The sequence below is a fragment of the Ictalurus punctatus genome, chromosome 7, assembly GCF_001660625.3.
Source record: "Ictalurus punctatus breed USDA103 chromosome 7, Coco_2.0, whole genome shotgun sequence".
NCBI classification, from domain to species: domain Eukaryota; kingdom Metazoa; phylum Chordata; class Actinopteri; order Siluriformes; family Ictaluridae; genus Ictalurus; species Ictalurus punctatus.
This window is the reverse complement of record NC_030422.2, coordinates 2,761,448-2,784,796: the sequence shown is the minus strand read 5'-3', so window position 1 is coordinate 2,784,796 and position 23,349 is coordinate 2,761,448. Positions and strand designations below refer to the sequence as shown.

Below are 23,349 nucleotides of genomic sequence, written 5' to 3'. Positions count from 1 at the left end.
CCACTTATTTATTAGTACATTAATATCCATTTACAATATCCTAGAATTTTTAAATACTTTCAGTTGGACACTTATCCTAAATGCCAAAACTACTAAGAAAAACTAGAATATGAATAAATATATATATATATATTTATTTTATAAGTCATTCACTTGCACATTGCCAATACAGTTACTGTACCTAGTAGTCTACATTCTCCTCTGTGGTGCCTTAAGAATCTGAAATTAGGAATAAAGCCTTCAAAAATCACAAGATAACTGAATGACCAAACAGGAAGCACAGTTAACTGATCAACAGTCCATTATAGCACAAAATAAATAGTGTAGAGATGATGTTTTTCAGTCAGCAAACCTACACTGAAACCAGTACCGAGTCCCCAAATCTTCTGATGACCGGATTTAGACTAAACAGTAATCACACAAGCCTGAGTTCTGCTTACATCATATGACCACCAAGGAACCAGCACTGATTTGCACAGGATGAATGTAAAGGAACTATTGTGTCCATTTTTAGCGTTGCAATAACATAGGGAAAAATCAGCAGTGTGGACTTTGAATATGGTTTGGAGAAGTGGGTCTGTATTTTAGGGGAATGGGTTTGTGGAATGCCACCCAGAGAGTAGGGTAGAGTGTGTGTGTGTGTGTGTGTGTGTGTGTGTGTGTGTGTGTGTGTGTGTGTGTGTGTTCAGGGGGATGGGGGGAGATGTTCTAGCAAAAGAAGCGGTTGGATCGGAGGGCCGCACACAGACATGGGGCCACCCAGTTTCAGGCTTGGTTTGTTTATTTTTATCCTTGGGGGGGGGGACGGTTCAGAGAGAGCTGTTTAGTGGGTCTTTGATTTGTTGTGTAGTCTTTTGCTTGCAGGGAATGTGTAAACTTTGCTTGAAACTTGTAAATTGGAATTGTATGTGTTAAGGGTCAAAGAAGAAGGTGGCCCTAGAGGACCTGATGAGATGTGCTGGGGGTGTGGGGTGGGTTCCCCCGAGTCACTTTGACGTCATCAGGGCACAATGTAGCTTTGAGGTGAATTACTTCAATATAACCAAACTAAGATTCAGAAGTGATGGACAAATTCCAGGACACATTGTAGCATAACATCAGTTGTCTGGGCATGAGGAGTCAATGTCAAACCACAGAGGATTTAAAAAAAAAAAAAAAAAATGCTTGTAAAGTCAGACGCCAGACAATATTATTACAACGCGATCAGCACTAATACAATCATTTACCCTGATAACTTTTACAATAAAATACAGCGTTCAAACCACATTAATACTTGAATTAAGGAACCGTAAAGCGTGCTTAAAGTTTCCATAAAAACTAGGCACCACAAAAACATTGACAGGAACATTAAAATGTATGCTGGCTCTACAACCCCCCCCCCTCCCCCCACCACCACCATTTTCAACTCTTATATAAATTTTAAGCATATAAAGTTACGCATTGATTAGAACAGCGTTGTGAAGAAGCAAAGTTAAACTGTTAAAACCGGTCATAGGTAAACATTTATTCAGTGAATAAGAAGGTTGATAATACGAGAACACGACACGTATAAACATCCAAACAAACTGGAATTAAACCAAAAGAGAGAACATGCTGAACACAGGACATTAGCAGTCAGCATCAGAACCAAATTATTTGATTTGGTTTTTCCACCCCATTTGCAGGTCATGCCAGATTGGGTGACTTGGCTTTTAGCACCTCAACAGCTGATCGCAGAGCATGGAAAGTTCCTACATTATATTTAAGAGAGAGAGACAACACATCTTTAATATATATATGACAGGACTGGGTGGTTTTTTTTTTTTAAACAATTTTTTCCTCATTTCTTTTAGAAATTGACTCAGTTTGAGGAACAAACCTTGAATTCTCTCCATGTATGCGTCGATCTCCGGTAGACCGCTCACAAGGTCATATGACGGGTGCTCCATCGCTCGGGCAATTTCGTTGGCACCCTGAAAGACGGGCACATAGACAAACGAGAGTGACGAGTCGTTTCACACACCACTCCAGAGGCATACGGTGCGTTACAAAACAGCTGGGTGAATTCAGCAGCAAGTCTATCGGAATTCACAAGATTAAGATGTTTGAGCACCGTGTACGCGGTGGGATACTACACACCTGCAGAACTTCATAGAACTTCTCCTCCAGCTCAGAGACCTGGGCCATGACTTCAAGTTCAGCAGGAATACCTTCCTGAATGGTAAGTGGTCAGAAACAAAACGTGAATAAAAGTCATGTTTTACTCAAAAAGCGCACATGATTTCAGACATAAGGGCTTTTCTAGAAGTTTATCTGAAAGATGTGAACGCCTCTACTCTGTACACGTGAGGCTCTGCAAAGCTTCACTCGCCTCCTCTAAGAAACTGCTGCCCTCCTCGGACTCCTCTGTCAGCTTAGTGTTCGGCGCAGCTCCCTTAGACAATCCATTCAACTCTTTCACCCTACCAGTAAGAGACAGAAACAAGTGTGATGCCGAGCCTTGCCACTAGAGGGACATTTAAGACACAAATTGTGTGCAACAGAAGCAAAGGAATTTGATGCCCCTTTACTTTAAAATACGCTTACTGAAGAAAGCGGGCATGTACTGTACCTGTCTGCATAACGCAGCGTGTTCAGAGTGTAATCACAAGAGGTCATACCAGGTGAGATCATAGCAATCTGGAAGGCACGACGATAATTAATTAATCGTGGTCCTCTGGGAATATCCCACTTTAATGAATAAAACCGTTGCTGCTGCAGCAACTACAGAGATATTACTCCGTGACGAGAGAAACATTCTGGTCTGTAACCATGCTTTATATTAACATATATTATTTAATACACTGAAATTCAGCTGACACCAAGTGACACCTTAAACATAGGCAAAATTAAGAAACGAGGCTGAAAAGTGTGTTAGAATATTTTCCACACGGGGTGGAAACTTCTGCGGACTTCTTTTAGTCACGGATTAAATCAACAGTCGATGCGGGTGTCTTTGGTTAACACTTTTGGCTAACAAATGCCGATTAAAGCGCATGTTCACATAATTTCCTACTTTAGCATTAGCCATGATTTATGAATGCTGAATTGGATCTTTTATTCATGTCGGCTAAAGCAGAAGGTTATAAGACCTTAATGTAAAGCACGGATTTTTAAAGCACTGCAGATAGTCGGATTCTTTTGGCTTTACAGGGCTCGACTAGTCATCTTCGTTGCGTACAAGCCAGCTTGAATTACCATGCAGGTTCTGGAGTTCTCGCCTATGAAGGAGTCTCGGAGCACCTGGGTGAGCTTACTCATCCGGAAAGGGATGTGTTCACTGTTCTGCCCCAGGGATCGGATGCATTCCTGCGGAAATCAGATGCATTCACAGGACATTGGTAGAATGCAAAAAATTATGCCAATAATAGCGACTGGCTCGCTCTACCAGGCATAGTCAGATTTGAATGGGGGGGGGGGGGGGGGGGGGGTTTAAAAAATGAAGACACAGCAATCATTGGTACATTCTGCAAAGGCATCACAATTCATACGCAAGTATCAATAATTCAATACATTTATTCATAGTACTTTCCGTTACAGTGCCTAGATGAGTCTACTAGAAAACCATACAGTACCTTCAGTGCTAGAAGACTGCGATTGATCTCGGCGGTCTCAATCATAGTCTGCCGGTCATTGCTGCTGACATCTGTGCCCCGCTCGTTCCCTGCCAGGTCCACCAGAGAGAACTTACCATGAAGCAGCTTGTGCCGCCTCAAGATAACCTGCAGGATGGCATGGGAACGGGACGAGTTGGCGTTGGCAAACGTCTGGCCAGATGTTCTAGAACAGGGGTGAAAACAGTCAAGAGCACATTGTTCAAGGTATACACGAATATGACTTGATTCAGAAACCCCTAATGTTGATAGGGGCGTGTTCCATCCTCAGACAGCACTTCACATTATTAACTGCGGTCCTGTTGGAACGAGTGACCAGGTAAAAGTCCAGGCTGAGACGCAGGAACATGATGCTTTTTAGTCGATCGCTAGCATTCTGCACTACGTGTGTGAAAAAAAGTGTACCTGCATGCACTCCCCTTCTCAATCATCTTTATAACATCTTCAACAGACGAGACAGGCATTTCCTGAAGGCCAACGACCTGCACCTGCTGGTTTTCATCCTCTAGCACGCGCAGTTTTGCCTTCTTATTCAGCAAGTCAAAGACCTGGAAACATAAGAAGTTCAACAGCTTTTATTCCCCCCCAGCTAAAGGGCACTGGTGGTTTAGCACTTAAAGCCTTATAATAAAAAAAATTAAAAAAAAAAAAAAAAAGCAAAATAGATACATTCTAAAACAAAACCCTAGTGAATTCACCACAGATCTATCCAACAACTATTCCTAATATTCTAACAGGGATGATGTTAATCAGACATGCTAATATCCAAGACTCCTAACTTACTATCAGCAGTCAAACAGAGCTAAAGACAATGTTGCATAGAGGGAGCTCTTAATCTTCAGTCCTAATATGTATGAACCTACCGAATTAGCACCGTTGGCAGGAATGCATAGCGCTTATAAAAGCTGTGTCTTGGGACACATGACAATCTACACAAGATTAAGCTGGCCCACTTTACAGCCAAAGGGCAGAAAGTCCATTGAAACAACCAGTTATTCATATACATTGCTGTACCCACAAGCCAAACATTAACCTTTGTTAGAAATAAATCACCGAGTCAAGGTTCAAGCCTCAGCACTCCATGAAAAGGTTTACATTGGGAACCACCCATGCTGTCCTTCGGCTAGCAAGACAGCAACAACTTGGTGGGACTGGGGGATAAAACGAGCTGTACGTTCACATAAAACACACAAACAAATTAAACTTGCTTGCTTGAAAGGTCATTCCATGTACCGAATCCCGTTTACACACACCTTGCCATTGTAGATCTCAAAAAAGGTCACGTATGGGCACAGGTCAGCATATCTCTTCTGCTGCAGAAGGGTAAACACATCCTGTGCTGTAAGGTGTGTAGACAAATGAACAGAAAAATTAGCTCGCTGGAAAACAAATTTGTATTAGTATGTGAGGAGAGTTAAACATTTACAAGTCACCTGCCAAGGCATAGATTCCTTTAGAGCTGTTTTGAGCCTTTCCTGAGAAGTCTCCGCCCATCGTCTATAAAGCGTAAGGGGCAGGAAATGAATGAGGATTTCTCCTTCATACATACGTCGAGGTATATTTAACAAGACTGAAGGTATACCTACATGCGTCTTTCCACTCCCAGTTTGACCATATGCAAAGCATGTTGCCCTTCCACCCTCAAAAATAGTCTTAACCAGAGGCCTGGCAGTGAACCTGAAATAGAATAAAAAAAATAAAAAATAAATAAATAAAAAAGGCCAATTAGAAATGTATAAACATTTAACAATCGCAATTAGCAATGGCCTCAACTGGATGGTGGAACAGGAACAAGTAATTAGGGGATTTTCATATATCTGAAACACATCCTGCTACATAATGTGATGGAACATACGGTACACAACATATTCATAGCCATTGCCAGTGGTCAGCCATTTCTGGCCTACTTTAGAAAAAACAGCAGTAAGCAGACGCAGTTAATCTATGATAACCCACCTTCCAAACAGATACCGGCAAAGGTAAAATGAAATGAAATCTCAGCTAGGTTAATATTCCAAGGAGACATGTGCAACAAAGCGTTACCTAGAGCAAATCTTTTAAAACTGGGCACAAATTAAAAAAATCTCCAGAATTTCAGTTTCAGAACAATTTTTTTTTTGTATTTAATGACCTCTGTGTGTAGACCCCACTTTCAACCAGTATCACAACCTTGTAATTAGGTGGAGTTTGCATCGCTCGAACCCATAACCGCAGACAAAACACAGTCTACCTGTAAACCAAGTCGTTGCTGGCATCTTCGTCAAACGAGTAATCAAAGTGGAAGGGCTGGTTGTCAAGGTACTTGGTGAGATCGACTTTCTGCTTGGGTTCATGGAACAGGAGGACTCCGTTTCCAGGGATCGTCACCACGTCAATCTCTTTCTTAGCCATTTCTGAACAAAATCAAAAAACACCACCATAGTCACCACAGGGGGAAGGACGGTACACCTCATCCAAAATAAAAAAAAATAATAATCATTTTAAGTGATTTAAATGGTATTGCCCTTTCATGCGATTAATCAAAGAAGGGGGAAAAAAATGGCTGATTAATTGATTATGAAAATCTTTCATCGCAGCCCTAATAGATACTCTTTGAGAAACCAGTTTAGCTTTGTACCTTTTTTATTTAGTGGCCGCTTGCGAACACACACACAGATTCTGTGAAGCTCAACCTTAAACACACAAACGCAATCAAGATTTAATAAGTATTCACTAATTACAATGAAAACAAAACATGAACGCACTGACGGGTGTTTTTTTTTTATTTTTTATAGCGGATGCCATTTTGACCGCATACCCTCCTCATCGACTTACAGGATCGCTCAAAGACAGCGGAACTTTCTCTACAGTCTCCCGATACTCTTCGATCATCAGGTAAAACTGCTTGTTGGGACGATTCAGATCTCCGAACTAAGGAGAAACGGAAACATGAGGAGACGGCAGTGCTTCCTATAAAACATTCCGCTTTTCAGATATACTACATACCTTTCCTTTCTTGGTCTGGGCTTCCGGGTTTTTAGTCGACACGGACAGCCTTTTGGTTGTCGTTTTATGTACTTCTGGAACTCGTGAAAGGCGAGGGTCTAAAATAAAACCAGAGGATATTACTAACGCGAATGATTTGAAAACCGCTTTGAATGAAGCTGTAGTTAACTCCTGCAGAACAAATTTGCTCTAAGCTAGTATAAACATATCCCGTGGAATTCAAACGTGCACACAGTGCACGCTTCACTTACTTGCAGTGGGTGCAGGAGCACACTTTGAGGCCTCACTTTCTGACACGGCTTCAATAGCAGGTAGAAGAGGAGAAGGGGGTTTAGAAAGTTGTTTTCTCGTATAACTTGGTAACCCTGTTCGCAATGGAAAAAAAAAAAAAATTATATATATATATATATATATGAGAGAGAGTGTTATGGAAATCCGCATAAATACAGATCATTTCCAAATTTCCACAAAAGATTTGACAGTTGCACGTTGCTTTCAACGACTTAAAGGATTGAATGTTTTAACAACTTTAAGTATTAATAAAGTCCACAATTTTATACTGCCACAGGAAGAGTGTATAGCTGTAGTGTTAGCGCACACCATGCATGCGCTACACGATGTGCGTGGCCAAAAATGTGACTCTCGCCTTAACTATTACCCTGGTAGTATTACTAGCTGTTACTAAATGGCTGAGGAATGCAAAAAGGGGTCACCTTTTTCTCCTTTCAAGCATGCCACATTTAAATTTAAAAAGTGTACATGCTATTTTACTCTTTTAATCCTGACACAATGTACCAATGTAGGAGCTCAGGAATAAAAAAAATATATATATATAATTTTTTTTTTTAAAGGAGAAATTTCTACTTCCATCCACTTCTGCTAGTCACTTAATCAACATCAAGTGACTCAGTAGAAGAAAATCAGTCAATAAAACAAACACGAAAATAAGCTGAACCGTTTACGAAGTGTGGATCCAAAATTATGTTTTAAAAAAAAGTGATCTATATAAAAATATATATGTAGGCTGGTCAAGGGTTGGGGGTCCCAGAAAATTAATACTGTCCATTTAGGGTCCTTTGGTTTGGCCAAAAAATTTGGGAGCGTTTGCTGCAGGACTAAGCATAAAGGTTCTGTGGCGTTAAAACGGATAATGTGCGCCGACCTGAAGATCTAGGAATAGTGGATGAGGGCTGCTCCTGACTGGGAGCATCATCAGCAGGAGTCAAGCTAGTGGATGGAACGGTTGGTGGTCGAAACAGACACGTCTGGCGAGTGGTCATCCTTCTGGGGACTGGAAGGCAAGTTAAACTACTCAGTGAAGGAGAAATGATTAAAAAACAACAACAACAACAACAACAACAACATAGGAGTAGATTTGATAAAGTAATCACTGCATTTGCTGTAGCAGCCAATGCTGAAACATCATTATTGTGGCTAATCAGTGCAGTGAATTTCACCGATATGAAAGGGGACTACGCCACACCCTTTTGTGCTGCAAGGTCATGTGCTGATATCACATCTGCCAAAATAATGACAACTGTTCATTTACTATTCAAACTTTTTATTTGTATAATATCTGAACTTGCTTACCATATGCAAGTAGTATCCAGTGGTTATAAAAGTACATTCAGTGACACTAAGCTCATTTGAAGAAAACAGACTTATAAAAATAAAATGCAATACAACGCATCTACAAGTTTTAAATAAATAAATAAATAAATAAATAAAATTAAAAAAAAACCCTGATCAGTATTCATGCTCATGATTGCTTTATTGAATAAAGCAATCATGATCACTTTAGCCATGATCATAGAATCTCTCACTCTTGTTAGCATGTTAACTAACTAGCTTGGTTTTTATTTCCATTTCTAGTCGCGCGTTTTATTGACTACTCTACCCTCATCTGATTGGCTGAAGCTCTGCTGTTCTTTTGTCATTATACACACAAAAAAAAAAAAACCTTTCTCCTAGTTTCATATAGATTGAACTGACACGTATTGTAGGTGCCTCGTACGATACCGAGTGTTGTATCGCAGCATCACATTATCAGCACATGTCTTTTGTGAAGAAGAGGGAGGATACGCTCCCAAAAGATTAGCCTAACCCAGAAGTTCTCAACCTTTTATGGCCATTGGTCTCATGCAAACACACACTGCTGCACACTACGGCCTGAATAAAAACAGACCATTTGCTGTTTAGGCCATGGACATACACAGCATAATACAGATTATTGTACTTTGTGGATATTTAACAGAGATATATATAAATATATATATACACACACACACACACACACACACACACACACTCACACTGAAGAAATGACACTTTGCTACAATGTAAAGTAGTGAGTGTACAGCTTGTGTAACAGTGTAAATTTGCCGTCCCCTCAAAATAACTCAACACACAGCCATTAATGTCTAAACTGCTGGCTACAAAAGTGAGTACACCCCTAAGTGAAAATGTCCAAGTTGGACCCAAAGTGTCGATATTTTGTGTGGCCACCATTATTTTCCAGCACTGCCTTAACCCTCTTGGACATGGAGGTCACCAGAGCTTCACAGGTTCCACTGGAGTCCTCTTCCACTCCTCCATGACGACATCACGGAGCTGGTGGATGTTAGAGACCTTGTGCTAGTCCACCTTCCGTTTGAGGATGCCCCACAGATGCTCAATAGGGTTTAGTCCATCACCTTCTTTAGCAATGCAGTGGTCGTCTTGGAGGTGTGTTTGGGGTTGTAATTATGCTGGAATACTGCGGCCCAGTCTCCGAAGGGAGGGGATCATGCTCTGCTTCAGTATGTCACAGTACATGTTGGCATTCGTAGTTCCCTCAATGAACTGTAGCTCCCCAGTGCCGGCAGCACTCATGCAGCCCCAGACCATGACACTCCCACCACCATGCTTGACTGTAGGCAAGACACACTTGTCTTTGTACTCCTCACCTGGTTGCCGCCACACACGCTTGACACCATCTGAATCAAATAAGTTTATCTTGGTCTCATCAGACCACAGGACATGGTTCCAGTAATCTATGTCCTTAGTCTGCTTGTCTTCAGCAAACTGTTTGTGGGCTTTCTTGTGCATCATCTTTAGAAGAGGCTTCCTTCTGGGACGACAGCCATGCAGACCAATTTGATGCAGTGTGCGGTGTATGGTCTGAGCATTGACAGGCTGAACCCCCACCCCTTCAACCTCTGCAGCAATGCTGGCAGCACTCATACGTCTATTTCCCAAACACAACCTCTGGATATGACGCTGAGCACGTGCACTCAACTTCTTTGGTCGACCATGGCGAGGACTGTTCTGAGTGGAACCTGTCCTGTTAAACCGCTGTATGGTCTTGGCCACTGTGCTGCAGCTCAGTGTCAGGGTCTTGGCAATCTTCTTATAGCCTAGGCCATCTTTATGTAGAGCAACAATTCTTTTTTTCAGATCCTCAGAGAGTTCTTTGCCATGAGGTGCCATGTTGAACTTCCAGTGACCAGTTTGAGGGAGTGTGAGAGCGATGACACCAAATTTAACACACCTGCTCCCCATTCACACCTGAGACCTTGTAACACTAACAAGTCACATGACACCGGGGAGGGAAAATGGCTAATTGGGCCCAATTTGGACATTTTCACTTAGGGGTGTACTCACTTTTGTTGCCAGCGGGTTAGACATTAATGGCTGTGTGTTGAGTTATTTTGAGGGGACAGCACATTTACACTGTTACACAAGCTGTACACTCACTACTTTACATTGTAGCAAAGTGTCATTTCTTCAGTGTTGTCACATGACAAGATATCATCAACTATTTACACAAATGTGAGGGGTGTACTCACTTTTGTGAGATACTGTATAATAATATATTATATATATATATATATATATATATATATATATATATAAACAATTATAAATTATTATATATCCAGATCAATGGTTGGCTAAAACAAAACAAAACTGTGATCGCAAGGTTGAGAACCTATGGCATTAGCATTTAGATCAGATTTCGATTTTTGAAGCCCCATCAGGGAGAGTGCAAAGGACAGAAAAGGATGAAACATGCACTGTATGCAAACCTGGTTCCTCAGAGGGACCAGCTGGAGGGGCCACTTCAAACAGGAAACACACATTAACATTATACAGCTCCGTATGAAGAAAGCAATGTCTGAAAAATTCCCTCGGAATTCAATCAAAAGGTCACTTACACTCTGAAGGGGCAGGTATCTTTGACACCTTCGTAGGGTGCTCCGATTTCTGAAAAAAAAACGTGAAACAGGCATGCGATTACCAGTGACAAGGCCACCTACATTAGTCCGTCCCTCCGGGATGTCGTGATTTTGCGATCGCAGAAACCAACGCAGAATCAAGCAAGCTCCGCAATATTCTGAGGAGTAATATTAATTACAATATCAACCATGTACCTAATCCCAAATTGTTCCAAATGTCCAGAGCAAAAATGGCAGTTCTTGACCAGTCCCTGCACCAAAATTCAGCTCAAATTATTCACACAACTGCCATTTAAAACACACATTTAACAATGAAATGAAACATGGTCAGAAAAATGGCAGTTCTACTGATTAATTCTAATTGCTTTTGTAGCCATTCGCTCGCACAGTAGTAAAAATCTTTACCGTATGATCTCCTACCACTTCACCTACGCTAGTCTCACACGCATTCACTACAGAGTCTGGTACGTTTCATTCAAAGAAGTAGCCATGAAACTCCACAGAAAACAAAACTCTAATAACTTCTAAAGACTTTTGATTTGGTGGACCTTTTTCAGTTTAGCGACTAGGTTTTGCTCGGAAAATCTCATTGCGTTGCGGTGTAAAAGTCCCACTGAAATCCGTCCACACGAGTACGCATTTAACGAAGCACAGAGATCCAGTCCGATTGCAACTTTCAACATGAATGTTGCGGACAGAAAATTGTACAGTATCTATTGGGACTACCTGCACCCAAAAATGATACAAGGCCTGATTCTGCTCATCTCTCACTGACTAGCTGGTTACACCTGCATCTTTAAAGTCCAATCAGAGTCCAATGCACCCAGAAAAGCATCAGTCAAATGCACACATGCACCCTATCCAGTATCCTCGACCCATGTCTAAAACCAACCCGCAACGTTTTATAATATACGTTGATAGGCATTTTGTTTAAAAGAAAAACAGAGACACCTTACAATAACCTGGTTGCATAAGTGTGCACACTAACACTTTGTTGTTGTCTTTTTTTGGGTACCAGCTTGGCACATCTTGAGTTAGTCATTTTATTTCACTCTTCCTTGCTAAAATTGAGAGCGGATCTCCAGTACACCGCCCGCTTCAAGCCATTCCACAGGTTTTTGATAGGATTCAGAGCCGGGTTCTGACTGGGCCTTTCCAAAACCTTGATCTTCTGAAGCCCTACCTTTGTTGACGTTCCTTTTTGGGAGTATGTGCTGTGGGCTGCTGGAAGACATTCATCTGCAGGTGTTTAACATGTTTCATGCCAAAACAGATTGGTATTTGGAGCCATCCATGATCCCTTTCCATCTTGACTAGAGCTCCAGAACCAGATGAAAAGAATGAAGCTGCCATCACCATGCTTCACCAGGCGTATATGATTAGTGGTGATGTTTCTTTTGGAGTTGTGCCCAAAAAGTTCTACCATGGTCTCATCAGACCAGAACACATTTGGCCACACGGTTCTAGCAAAAGTGACCGGTACGTGCGAGATTTTCCAACAGCTCCTTTAACGTTGCTGTAGGCCTCTTGATGGCCTCCCTGAAGTTTTCGTCTTCTCGTTTTGACAGTTTTGGAGAGACAACCTGTTCTTCGTAACGCCACGGTCATACCACATTGTCTCTACTTATTGATGATGGCCTTCACCGTGTTCCATAGTACATCTAATATTTTGGAAATTCTTCTGTACCCCTCTCCTGATCGATACCTTTCAACATTAAGATTTCGTACATGCTTTGTAAGCCCTTTGCAGACCAAAGCTTTTTTCCATTCTTAAATCACAATTAAAGTCAAAGGGTCATCGTGTTTTTGCAATAGCAGGACCGAAATTGTGGAACAATTCTCCGGTATCTCTAAGAATCATTTCGTCAATGAAATGTGGGCTGTGGGCTTGTACATTTTTATAATATGTTGCATTTATTCGTAGTTGGGTGAAAAAGAAGAATGGTCAACGAGTGTTGCTTTTATTGTGCTCTATAAAATACACCCCTCTTCATCTCCCTCCACTGGCTTCCTGTAGCCGCACGGATCGAATTCAAGGCTTTGATGCTTGACGTACAAGACCTTGTCTGGAACAGCACAGCCCTATCTCAACTCTCTCCTGAAGGCTTCCGTTCCCTCACGCAATCTGCGATCGGTTAACGACCAACGCTTAGTAATACCTACTCAAGGCCCCTTTCCAGAACCTTCACACTAACTGTTCCTCAGTGGTGGAATGAACTTCCAACCTCAATCCGGACCGCAGAATCTGTCACTATCTTCAAAAGACAGCTAAAGACCCTGGCTAAACAGCTAAACTTACTCTGGATCTTACACCTCTACTCTGCATCACTAAAACGCAATTAAAAGATCTTGTACGGTAGCACTACTTGTATTGTTCTCCGCTTGATAGATTGCTTGTATGTCAGTCAAAATCGGGTTTATCAGCAAAGGGATAGGATCACCTACACAACTCACCTTCTCTGCTTTAGGTGCCCGTGCAGGGTTCAGGGCTGGCGCAGAGGAAGGTCCTGCTTGATTCGATGACTGCAGGTATTCAACCAGGTCCGCATTGAGACGACAGATCTCACTCAGGTCAATCTAGTGGACACAGAACCACCAAGTGAGGACCACAAGCACAGCTTTTCTCATACGAATACCCCCACACACACACACCAAAGAGCAGAGAAGACGTGACTTAAGCTGATGTCTTTTTGCAAACCTCTTTTCCTTTATTCACTTCTTTCTCGTTCCACTCCACATGCACAGTCGACTTGGTAGTATTGACTGTTTTCACTGTTGCGTTGTGAACTCTTCCTGTACACAAACACAACACAGCAATCTCACCTTAACACTACACACACACCTTCACCTGTGACTCAGCTATAGCAAAAAGTCCTAAAGAATACTTTTATTATATCTCAGTGTGAAAATGCAGGATCAGGGTGTGTATCAGGCCTCGAAATAAACTTTTAATTTTCCTACTATATATATATATATATATATATATATATATATATATATATATATATATATATATATATAGTAGTATTTCTACCTAACTGCTGAGATTATATATCAACTCTGCAGTCTAGCACTCAGCAGCCCGGACCAATTACACTGTAACACTAGGTGTGATAGCAACGTAAAAACTTTAGCTAGCTTAGCTGCTAACTGTATATTTCATTGAATAAACACTCCTCTTACCGTCACTGCGGCTAATTTTAACAGCGAGTCCAACGAGAAGCGTCACAGTTGCTGGGTCCATCTTTCCCCCCTTATTTAATATAAACTCAAGCTTTTTAAAAATAATAAATAAACCACAATCCGTCGGCCAGCGCTAAACAACACGCACGTTACAAAAAAACAACAACTTCTCAACCGCCAAGCTTTCAAAATACGTCAGCGGAAGTTGTTCATCTAACCGGAAGTACGAAGGAGGAGTAACGAGCTGCAGCCTAATTCTTATTAAAGCTGCTGTATGAGTCAAGCTGCAGGCAATTTAAGTTGTGTGAACATGCAGGACCAGGATGTGTAGCAGGGCTTGAAATAAACTTGTCTTTTTCTCTTTTTTTCCTTTAAAAAGTTAGGAGCACCCGCAAAAATGAAAGAGCACCACGACTACCATTAATCATCTTCTTTTATTAAAAGAAGTCGTAGTTTTGTCAAAACTTTACACCACGCCATGCTGTCCTCCCCACTGACATGAAGAACTGAGAGCATGAGTTTAAACTGTACATTCACGCCTTTCATTTGTATCTTTCATGTGTTTCACTTCATAAAAATAAATAACATGGATTACATGAGGTGATGAATTTCAGCAAGCAATACTCTGTTGTTGTTTTTTTTTTTTGTAACGTACTGTCTGACGTTCGTTCATGTTTGTTTATTTATTTATTTTTTGATGAAACCTGTATTTAAGACCAGGAGATGATCCAGCTACTCGTTTTGAGTCAGCAGAACACGCCATAAAGAGCGTTTAATGGTTGAATTTCGAGATTATAAATAAATAAATAAATAAATAAATAAACACACGGTGGCTTGGTGGTTACGACGTTCGCCTCACACCTCCAGGGTCGGGGGTTCGATTCCCACCGTGGCCCTGTGTGTGCGGAGTTTGCATGTTCTCCCCGTGTTGCGGAGGTTTCCTCCGGGTACTCCGGTTTCCTCCCCCAGTCCAAACACATGCATGGTAGGCTGATTGGCGTGTCCGTAGTGTATGAATGGGTGTGTGATTTTGCCCTATCAGGGTGATTTTGCCCTATCACCCTGTCCAGGGTGTACCCCACCTTGTGCCCGATGCTCCCTGGGATAGGCTCCAGGTTCCCCGTGACCCTCAAAAAGATAAGCGGTATAGAAGATGGATGGATGGATGGAACATGCACAATTGGGAAGCCGAGACTTTCTTCACAAACAGCTGAATATGAATTCCGACTTCTAAATGGTAGAATGCATTGCATACACAGGAAGAATAGTGTGAATAAGGTCCGCGCGCGACGCAGAATAAGATGCTGCACTCATCAGGATCATAATAACGAGTCATATTGCAAAGGTCTTTAGGCACTGCAAACAATCCCATTGTTGGATCATATCGTGTAGGTCCTCCTTGCGTCACCAAAACAGTTCTGACCCGTGGACGCATGGACGCCACAAGACCTCTGAAGGTGTGCTGTGGTATCTGGCAGCAGATCCTTTAAGTCCTGTACGTTGTGAGGTCGGGGCCTCCATGGATCGGACTTGTTTGTCCAGGACATCCCAGAGACGCTCGATCGGATTTAGATCTGGGGAATTTGGAGTCCGAGTCAACACCTTGAACTCTATCATGTTCCTCAAACCATTCCTGATCATTTTTTGCAGTGTGGCAGGACGCATTATCCTGCTGAAAGAGGACACTGCTATTAGGGAACACCGTTGCCATGAAGTGGTTGTACTTGGTCAGCAACAATGTTTAGGTAGGTTGTACGGGTCATAGTAACATTCACATGAATGCCAGGACCCAAGGTTTCCCAGCAGAACTTTGCCCAGAGCATCACACTACCTCCACCAGCTTGCCTTCTTCCCATAGTGCATCCTGGTCTCATCTCTTCCTCAGGTAAGCGATGCACACACACACACACACGGCTGTCCACATGATGTAAAAGATTCATCAGACCAGGCTACCGTCTTCTATTGCTCCATGGTCCAGTTCTGATGCTCACGTACCCATTGTAGGTGTTTTCGGTGGTGTACAAGGGTCACCCTGAGCACTCTGACTGCTCTGCAGCTACGCAGCAAGCTGTGATGCACTCTGTGTTCTGACACCTTTCTATCCTAGCCAGCATAAACTTTTTCAGCAATCTGTGCTAGAGGATCTCTTCTGTGGGATGGGACCAGACAGGCTATCCTTCCCTCCTTATGAAGCCTTAATCTTAAGCCAAAACCTTCATTTTCCTCTGTCTTGATTATTGGGGTCAGCTTCCTCTAGAGATTTGGGGTCGATTTCAATTGAACCTCTACAGTATAGTGTATAAATAGTTACATGTGTACAGTATATTTTAAGAGGTGGTGATTGTAATTATGTACAATGCAGAGTTATATATATATATATATATATATATATATATATATATATATATATATATATATATATATATATATATATATATATATATATGTATACTTATGAAATTGAGGTATGGTTTGGTGTAACTGCATGGTGAGACAGGGGTTTAGGGATCTGAACTTTGTCTCCCATAATGCATTTGTGTATTTCTTCTCTCTCGCTCTTGCTCTGGCAGCTGTGCGTGTGAGACTGCCAGGATGGAGTGTGTAATTTTGTCTCCATAATAACAATAAATCTGCTCATACAAGGCACACATAGCCATTTTTTTCTTCTTCCTTACATGCGTGCTTGGTTTGTTTTCAGAAATGTGTCACACGTCATTGTGCAAGGCTGTAAACAGGTCCTTGCTTACTATTTTATCATCACCTCAGTGTTTTCTGTGTCGTTCAAACCGAAAAGGCCAAACTTGCAGGGTTTGCAACAGTGTTAGCAGAATTATAAATTAGATAAACCAAACATATTGTACAAATAGAGGACATAGACAAATAATGACTGAGATCACTCTACCTCCCAATACAATCTGTAAGGCTTGTGCTAAACAAGGAGAAAGTGCCTCAAGTGACTTGCATGATGTTTTCTAAAGCTGTAGTTCAATAAATGGCCACTAGGTGGAATCCTTACACTACACCATACACAACCAAAACAAGTCTATGTCTATCTTGTAGAGTATATGCTGGGTTTCCAGGTAATTACTGAAGCATATATATTTTATACCCACTTTTGGTTCTGTTAAACATAATAAAACTTGGTGCAGTTGATGACTATTTCAAATATGTCTCAGCACATCTTGTTTGTTCAGTCTTCTGTACATCTTAACCAGCGAATCTCCGTTTGAACTTTTTTCTCTTGCAAATCTGTTATTGTTCCTGATCAGATCAGGGAACTGCCATAACATACAGGACGAAAAGCTTGAGTCAGATTTGATTCTGATTTGATCAGTCATCTGCGTGTGTGTGTGTTAGCATATGACATAAATAGTCGGAAAACCCTTTGACATGAAAGCAAATATCTGGTAGAGAACCGATGACTATCAGAGATGGACTGTGCTGAGAAACGGAAAGAGGCTTCAGAATAGACATCTGGTTGTCGAGATGAGGAGACAGATGAATAAGAAGCTCTTACTGAGAAAATATATCCCCTGATCAGATTTTCCCCAGGCTTTCCCCCCATTTTTAAGCAAAACCTGAATGAGAACTAACAAAATAGTTGATCTTGAGGAATCAGTGTTCCAGTTTGGGGTCTCAGCAATGTAACTATTTGTCCTCAATTCTCTTTTTCTTCTGCAGGAAGAAAGTATGGCTTGCATGCCGATTCCAGATGACTGTTTTCATCCCTGACAAGGAATTATACAGTATTATATACAATACATAATTGGTGGAATGGCTGCAGATCAGCAGTGCTCTTGTGTAAATGTATCATGTGAACATTATTTATATTTTGTGTACGCCTCTCTCTCTCTCTCTCTCTCTCTCTCTCTCTCTCTCTCTCTCTCTCTCTCTCCTTAACCTGTCTGTAATAGTGACTAATAGCAGTCAACTAGAAAAGGTTCACAGCAAGGCTTCGGTGTAAAAGCCGGAGTCATTTGGGGGTTTCTACTTACTCTTTTGGGATGAAAATGATGTAACTTTAAAATGCAAGTGTGTCATCTGATTATTATACCTCATCAACCCCTGTCCTCCCCTTTCTGACCAGAGTGTGCATGCTACGTAGCATAATTACCCACTTCTTCTCTCTCTCTCTCTCTCTCTCTCTCTCTCTCTCTCTCTCTCTCTCTCACACACACACACATATGGATACACACTTAATGACTCCTGGATTTGATTAGAGGCACTCTGATGGTAGTAATGCTGTTGCTGTCACGGAAAGTATCGTTCATAGACACTGTGCTGTTATGTGTCTCTTTGAAGGACTTTCTTGCTGTATTGACTGGTTTAAAAACTATTGAATTCTTGAATTTATATACTTTATAATAATTATAAAGTGCGTGTGTGTTTATTTAGATATACTATGAGGAATGCTATTCTGCAGATATGTTATTCATATTGTATTCAGATCATACTGTATTCAGAGCATTGTACGGTACTGTAATTTACCTTTATGGTAAAAACCGCACGTCATTATATCAATTATATCATTGTTTCCAATTGTATACAATTATGTCATTGTATTAATAGTTCCCTGAAATATTACGTCGAATCCTTAGCTACACGGCCTCATACAGAGTCGTGTATTGGCGTACTTGCGAAGTCCAAGTCGACTTTTTCATTTAATAGTTAGGTCGATCGGGCGCTTATACCTGTTGACGAACAGATGCCGATGTTGTTAAAGAATAAAGCCGCATGTGCTTTAGTGTCTGTTTGTTGAACTGGAATTGTCGGAGCAGCCAAACCTTTAAGAGATTGGCGCTAAGCAAAAGCCACCACGGTTTTTGTGTTCGACGAAAAAAAAAAAGAAGAAGAAGAAAACAAAGCGTCGCTCGAACAGGCTCTGATCACGAACTGTAGACATATGAACACAAACGCTCTTCGACTGCCTGCGTGAATCCAATAAGGTAATGCATCCTAATCTTGTGTTAGCTCCCTTTTATGACTATGAAAGACCACGTTTGTTACGTTTTTTTTTTTCTTCTTCCCCAAATCCTTTTCATTGACAAAGGTTGAAAAAGAGGGCCTTTTAAGTGGCAACGAAGCCCACAGAAGTGCTGGAAGAAAGCACACAGAGACAGCTTGAATGTATTCCTGCTTTTAGAGATTATAGGGATAAACGCTCTGCTGTCACTGCACATGCCATAAAGGAAGATATCTCTTGTTGAAATGCTGCACGTTAACTGGAAGAAATCCTGTTCTAACGAATTCAAAAACCTAAAGGCAGGCAGGCGAGTAAGAAGAAGGACTGCGGCTGGTGAGACAGCCTATTAAAGAAGTGTATCATTTCATATTCTTACTACGGAACTTCCCTCTGCGCTTACTGTCTCATTTGCATTATTCAGACAGAACGTCTTTAGTTACTTTGCAAAGAAGAAATGAGCGGAGATCTGCTCCAAAACAAATATAACTATCAGTACTGATGCATTATACTGTATGTAGCCCTATTCTGGCCAATAAGCATTACTCTTCCCATATAGTGCTCTTCTTGCTGGTAAAAAAAGACATATGTAAAACTGTAGACACGGGAGAAATGGAAGGAAAAACCAACCTAAAGTATGCATGTGCCTAGGTGTAGTCACCCTGGAAGAGACTACTCTCATCAGGATTTAGAAATGTTTCATTAGATGGGAAGGGTGATCAGTCAGAATAACTTTGTATTGATTTGCCGTGAACCGTCCCGCGAAAGGTGACACAAACCATGCACGCTCGAGCGCACACTGTCATTAAAGCGAAAAGGGGGACAAAGCAAATACTAAGAAACTCTGAAATTCACTCAAGTTATATTACTGTTGTGAATAATATCATTTGTAATGAAAATGTTTAAAAGATTAGCAAAATAGAAGCATTTTCACTAGGGGACTCAGACCTTTGGACCCCTATGTGTGTGTGTGTGTGTGTGTGTGTGTGTGTGTGTGTGTGTGTAACAGCCATTGTAAAGATGGAGTAAAGTGGATTATCATCTATAACATTTTCATCGCGTGTTTGTGTGTACAGCGCCCTCCATTAATATTGGCTCCCTTGGTAAATATGAGCAAAGGAAGCTTTGAGAAAAATGTCTTTATTGTATAAAGTTTTGATCTTTTGTTAAAAAAATTCACAAAAATACTCTGCGGTCATGGATATCAAACAATTGCAAACACAACACAGGTTTTATCCCAAAATGATCTTTGTTAAGTATGGGTGTGCAACAATAATTGGCACCCTTTTAGTCAGTACTTTGTACTACCTCGCTTTGCCAAGATAACAGCTCTGAGTCTTCTCCTATAACGCTGATGAGGTTGGAGGATACATGGCGAGGGATCTGCGAGCGTTCCTCCACACAGAATCTCTCCAGATCCTTCACATTTCGAGGTCCACGCTGGTGGACTCTCCTCTTCAGTTCACTCCACAGGTTCTCTATGGGGTTCGGGTCAGGGGACTGGGAGGGTCATGGCAGGACCTTGATTTTGTGGTCAGTAAATCATTTCTGTGTTGATTTTGATGATGTTTTGGATCATCGTCCTGCTGGAAGATCCGACCACGGCCCGTTTGAATCTTTCTGGCAGAGACAGTCAGGTTTTCATTTAATATCTGTTGATATTTGATAGAGTCCATGATGCCATGTATCCTAACAAAATGTCCAGGTCCTCTGGCAGAAGAACAGCCCAAAACATTAAAGATCCTCCTCCATATTTAACCGTGGGCATGAGGGACTTTTCCATACGGCTCCCTCTCTGTGTGCTCCAAAACCACCTCTGTGTTTATTACCAAAAAGCTCTATTTTGGTTTATATATATATATATATATATATATATATATATATATATATATATATATGTATATGTATGTATTGTAGATGATACACCAATTTGATCTTCAGTAAGCTTTAGTTAGTGCTCTACGAATAGTTACTGAGCAAACCCTGCAATAATTTAGCGTTGTATCATGCCAGTACAATAATGAACATACATACAGTAGGTTTAGTTTTACTCTGTACTGGGAACTCTATCTTCATTTGCTGTTCTGGCTATTGATTTATGCTGCAGGAGACAAACTATACAATTCCCTGCCTTCCTGCACCTTTCATATAACCTTCGCAGGAGTTAGAGGTCTGCTGGTGTGTGTAGTGCTGTATCCTATATGGTTCTGCAATGGTGACCATTTAAGCAGTTAATTGACCATTATGGACGATGACATGCTCTGGTTTTGAATTCCGTGTAGAGAAAATACTGTCCGAGTTTGTAACCAGTAGTCATGAGAAGAAGTGAATGTTCAAGTCAAGCCAAGTTAACCCATTAACCCCTTAATGTCATGGCTGCTTATAGAGATATTTATATTAAAGCATATCAGTCAATAGGGAAATGTATGTAGCTATTAGCGTGACTTGCAAATGGAACCTGAGAGTTCTACTTATTCAATTTGATCAAATTCATGCCATTGCTTCTTTCTTTGTTCTCACTGTCCACCTACTCTAAGCTCCTAAGGCGATGAGTGCATGTGGATCTCTCTGGAACGAGAGTTGTGTAGGCTACAAAATGCTGTTTGTCTTTTATTTCCTATCAGCTGCCCACTGATGGCAAAAGTGCCATCAGCAAAATTCTCACTACACTATAAAATGGAGAATGGAGTACTTTATTCTTCAATGCTTTGTTAAGGATTATGCATATTAAATAGTTGTGCATATTGCCAACAGCGCAGAAATATTTTGATCTTGCCTAAGCAGTCAGTAATATTTGGCATCTATAATTGCATTTACCCTGCTTCGGCGTACCAGCTCTTGGGAAGTGTCTTGGCCCAATTTAAGTGGTGTTTGACTTTTCCTTTTTAATTGTCAGCCAAGCCAAATTCTCTTTCAAAAGGGAAATAATGTCACAAGAAAGGAATTAAAAATCTGTGCGTGAGATGAAATTAATTAATCCCTTCCAGCCTTCTTTTGGACAGGTATTAGGTAAACTGTTCTTTTTTAAAAAATTTTTTTTAAAAATTCTGTTCATTAGACATTATTGGCAACTAAGCTACTTAGTGTCAAACAAGTAAACTACGAAATAAATAACCACATGTACATACGGTGGAGTCCAATACTCTGAGACCTCACTGAAAATCTGGGATTAATTTAAATTTTTTTTTTTTTTTTTTTTACATTTAAAAATGGAAATAAACAGATGGTTTTCGAATTTTTAAATATTTAAAACAAAGAAAGTAAAAGCTCAATATTTATTTTTATTTAATATTCAAGATTCTGCACTATTTCTATATCCCTATTTAAATGTAAGCAAATCTGTGATATTGACCACGTTAACTACTTTGTACAAGAAGTCTTCACTCTTTAGCTCCGCTACTGAGGCATGTGTTCAGATGACACGCTGATGGATTTTCTCTAAAAATGGATCAGAATGTTTGCACAAAATCACGGAGTCCATGCCATGTCCACTATCGTTAAAGCAAAAAAGGGGGCGGAGCAAACACTAAGAAGTTTTGTTTACGGTTCAGTCGTTTACGTTATTGTCAGTAATATAATTCGTAATGAAAACCGTTGCATTAACTTAGAACAGAATGCGAAACGGAAACGTTTTCACCAGCGGTCTTAGCTTTTCGGACACCACCGTACGTGTGTTTACGCGTACGGTACATATGGTGCTTCAAGTTTCTCAAGTTTCATTTGACTGTATATTATTGCTGTTTTGAGGGAATTAGGGCTATTAATCATGATTAATGTTCTCCCTGAATCTCAGACCACCTGCAAGTGGTGGGAACGAAAAGACTGAGAAGACATACACTCTTAGAACGTTTGGAATCCAAAAGATTCTTTGGTTGTCCCTCTGGGGAAAGCCTTTAAGGTTCAGCGTAAAACCGTCTCCCTATCCGAAAGGGTTCCGGTAGACGCTACAAATCCTCAATTATCTAATGTACACCCTTGAAATACCATTTGAAGAGTGTAGCAGGCACGTCAAGCTCTTCAGTATGTACCGTGTTTTGTTTTTTTACGCTCCTATAGAACTGTAATCAACATCTTTCTACTAAACTCTAAAGTCAGTTTGTATTACGATACGTTTCTTCATCTCATTGAGAAAATGAGCCCCTCACCCATATTGGAGTCTTATTCGCATGAGAAAAGCTGGCTATAAATTATCCAAAATGTGACAGTAAGGATTACCCATAAAGCCTGGAGGAGCCTTGCAGTCGCACAAAACACTACCTGCTAGGAGACAAAACATTCCTTGTCAGCCTATTAATAATATATTGCTGAGGAGAAGGAAAGAGGATAGAATTACTCAGTGTCTATAAATATCTATAAACCAAGAAAACAAAGA

At 40.8% G+C, this 23,349-nt stretch overlaps 1 protein-coding gene across 2 annotated transcripts; it reads right to left on the bottom strand.

Moving 5' to 3' along the window:
* Window positions 1-1,484: 1,484 nt before the first annotated feature.
* kif2c (kinesin family member 2C) lies at window positions 1,485-14,362 on the bottom strand. 2 transcript variants are annotated; one of them, XM_053681271.1, is made up of 22 exons: window positions 14,018-14,362; window positions 13,533-13,627; window positions 13,289-13,411; window positions 10,814-10,862; window positions 10,685-10,717; window positions 7,780-7,908; window positions 6,869-6,982; window positions 6,618-6,715; window positions 6,447-6,542; window positions 6,250-6,304; window positions 5,863-6,025; window positions 5,219-5,309; window positions 5,066-5,129; window positions 4,886-4,971; window positions 4,038-4,180; window positions 3,594-3,798; window positions 3,217-3,327; window positions 2,591-2,658; window positions 2,347-2,441; window positions 2,119-2,189; window positions 1,859-1,952; window positions 1,485-1,730 (listed from the first exon to the last, which is right to left on the bottom strand). In XM_053681271.1, exons 1-22 carry the CDS (start codon window positions 14,076-14,078, stop codon window positions 1,666-1,668), a joined length of 2,109 nt encoding a protein of 702 aa, XP_053537246.1. In that variant the 5' UTR covers window positions 14,079-14,362; the 3' UTR covers window positions 1,485-1,665. The 2 variants fall into 2 exon arrangements, 1 of the variants encoding a protein (XP_053537246.1); XR_008396656.1 differs by lacking the exon at window positions 10,685-10,717 and having other exon boundaries at window positions 2,119-2,441; window positions 14,018-14,360.
* Between the last annotated feature and the right edge of the window lie 8,987 nt (window positions 14,363-23,349).

Coding starts and splice junctions, on each gene's coding strand:
- kif2c (XM_053681271.1), bottom strand. CDS start 14,078: ATGGACCCAGCAACTGTGACGCTTCTCGTTGGACTCGCTGTTAAAATT. Junction 6,716..6,868: donor TGCTCCTGCACCCACTGCAA/GTAAGTGAAGCG, acceptor GTTTTATTTTAG/ACCCTCGCCTTTCACGAGTT. Junction 1,731..1,858: donor ATACATGGAGAGAATTCAAG/GTTTGTTCCTCA, acceptor AATATAATGTAG/GAACTTTCCATGCTCTGCGA.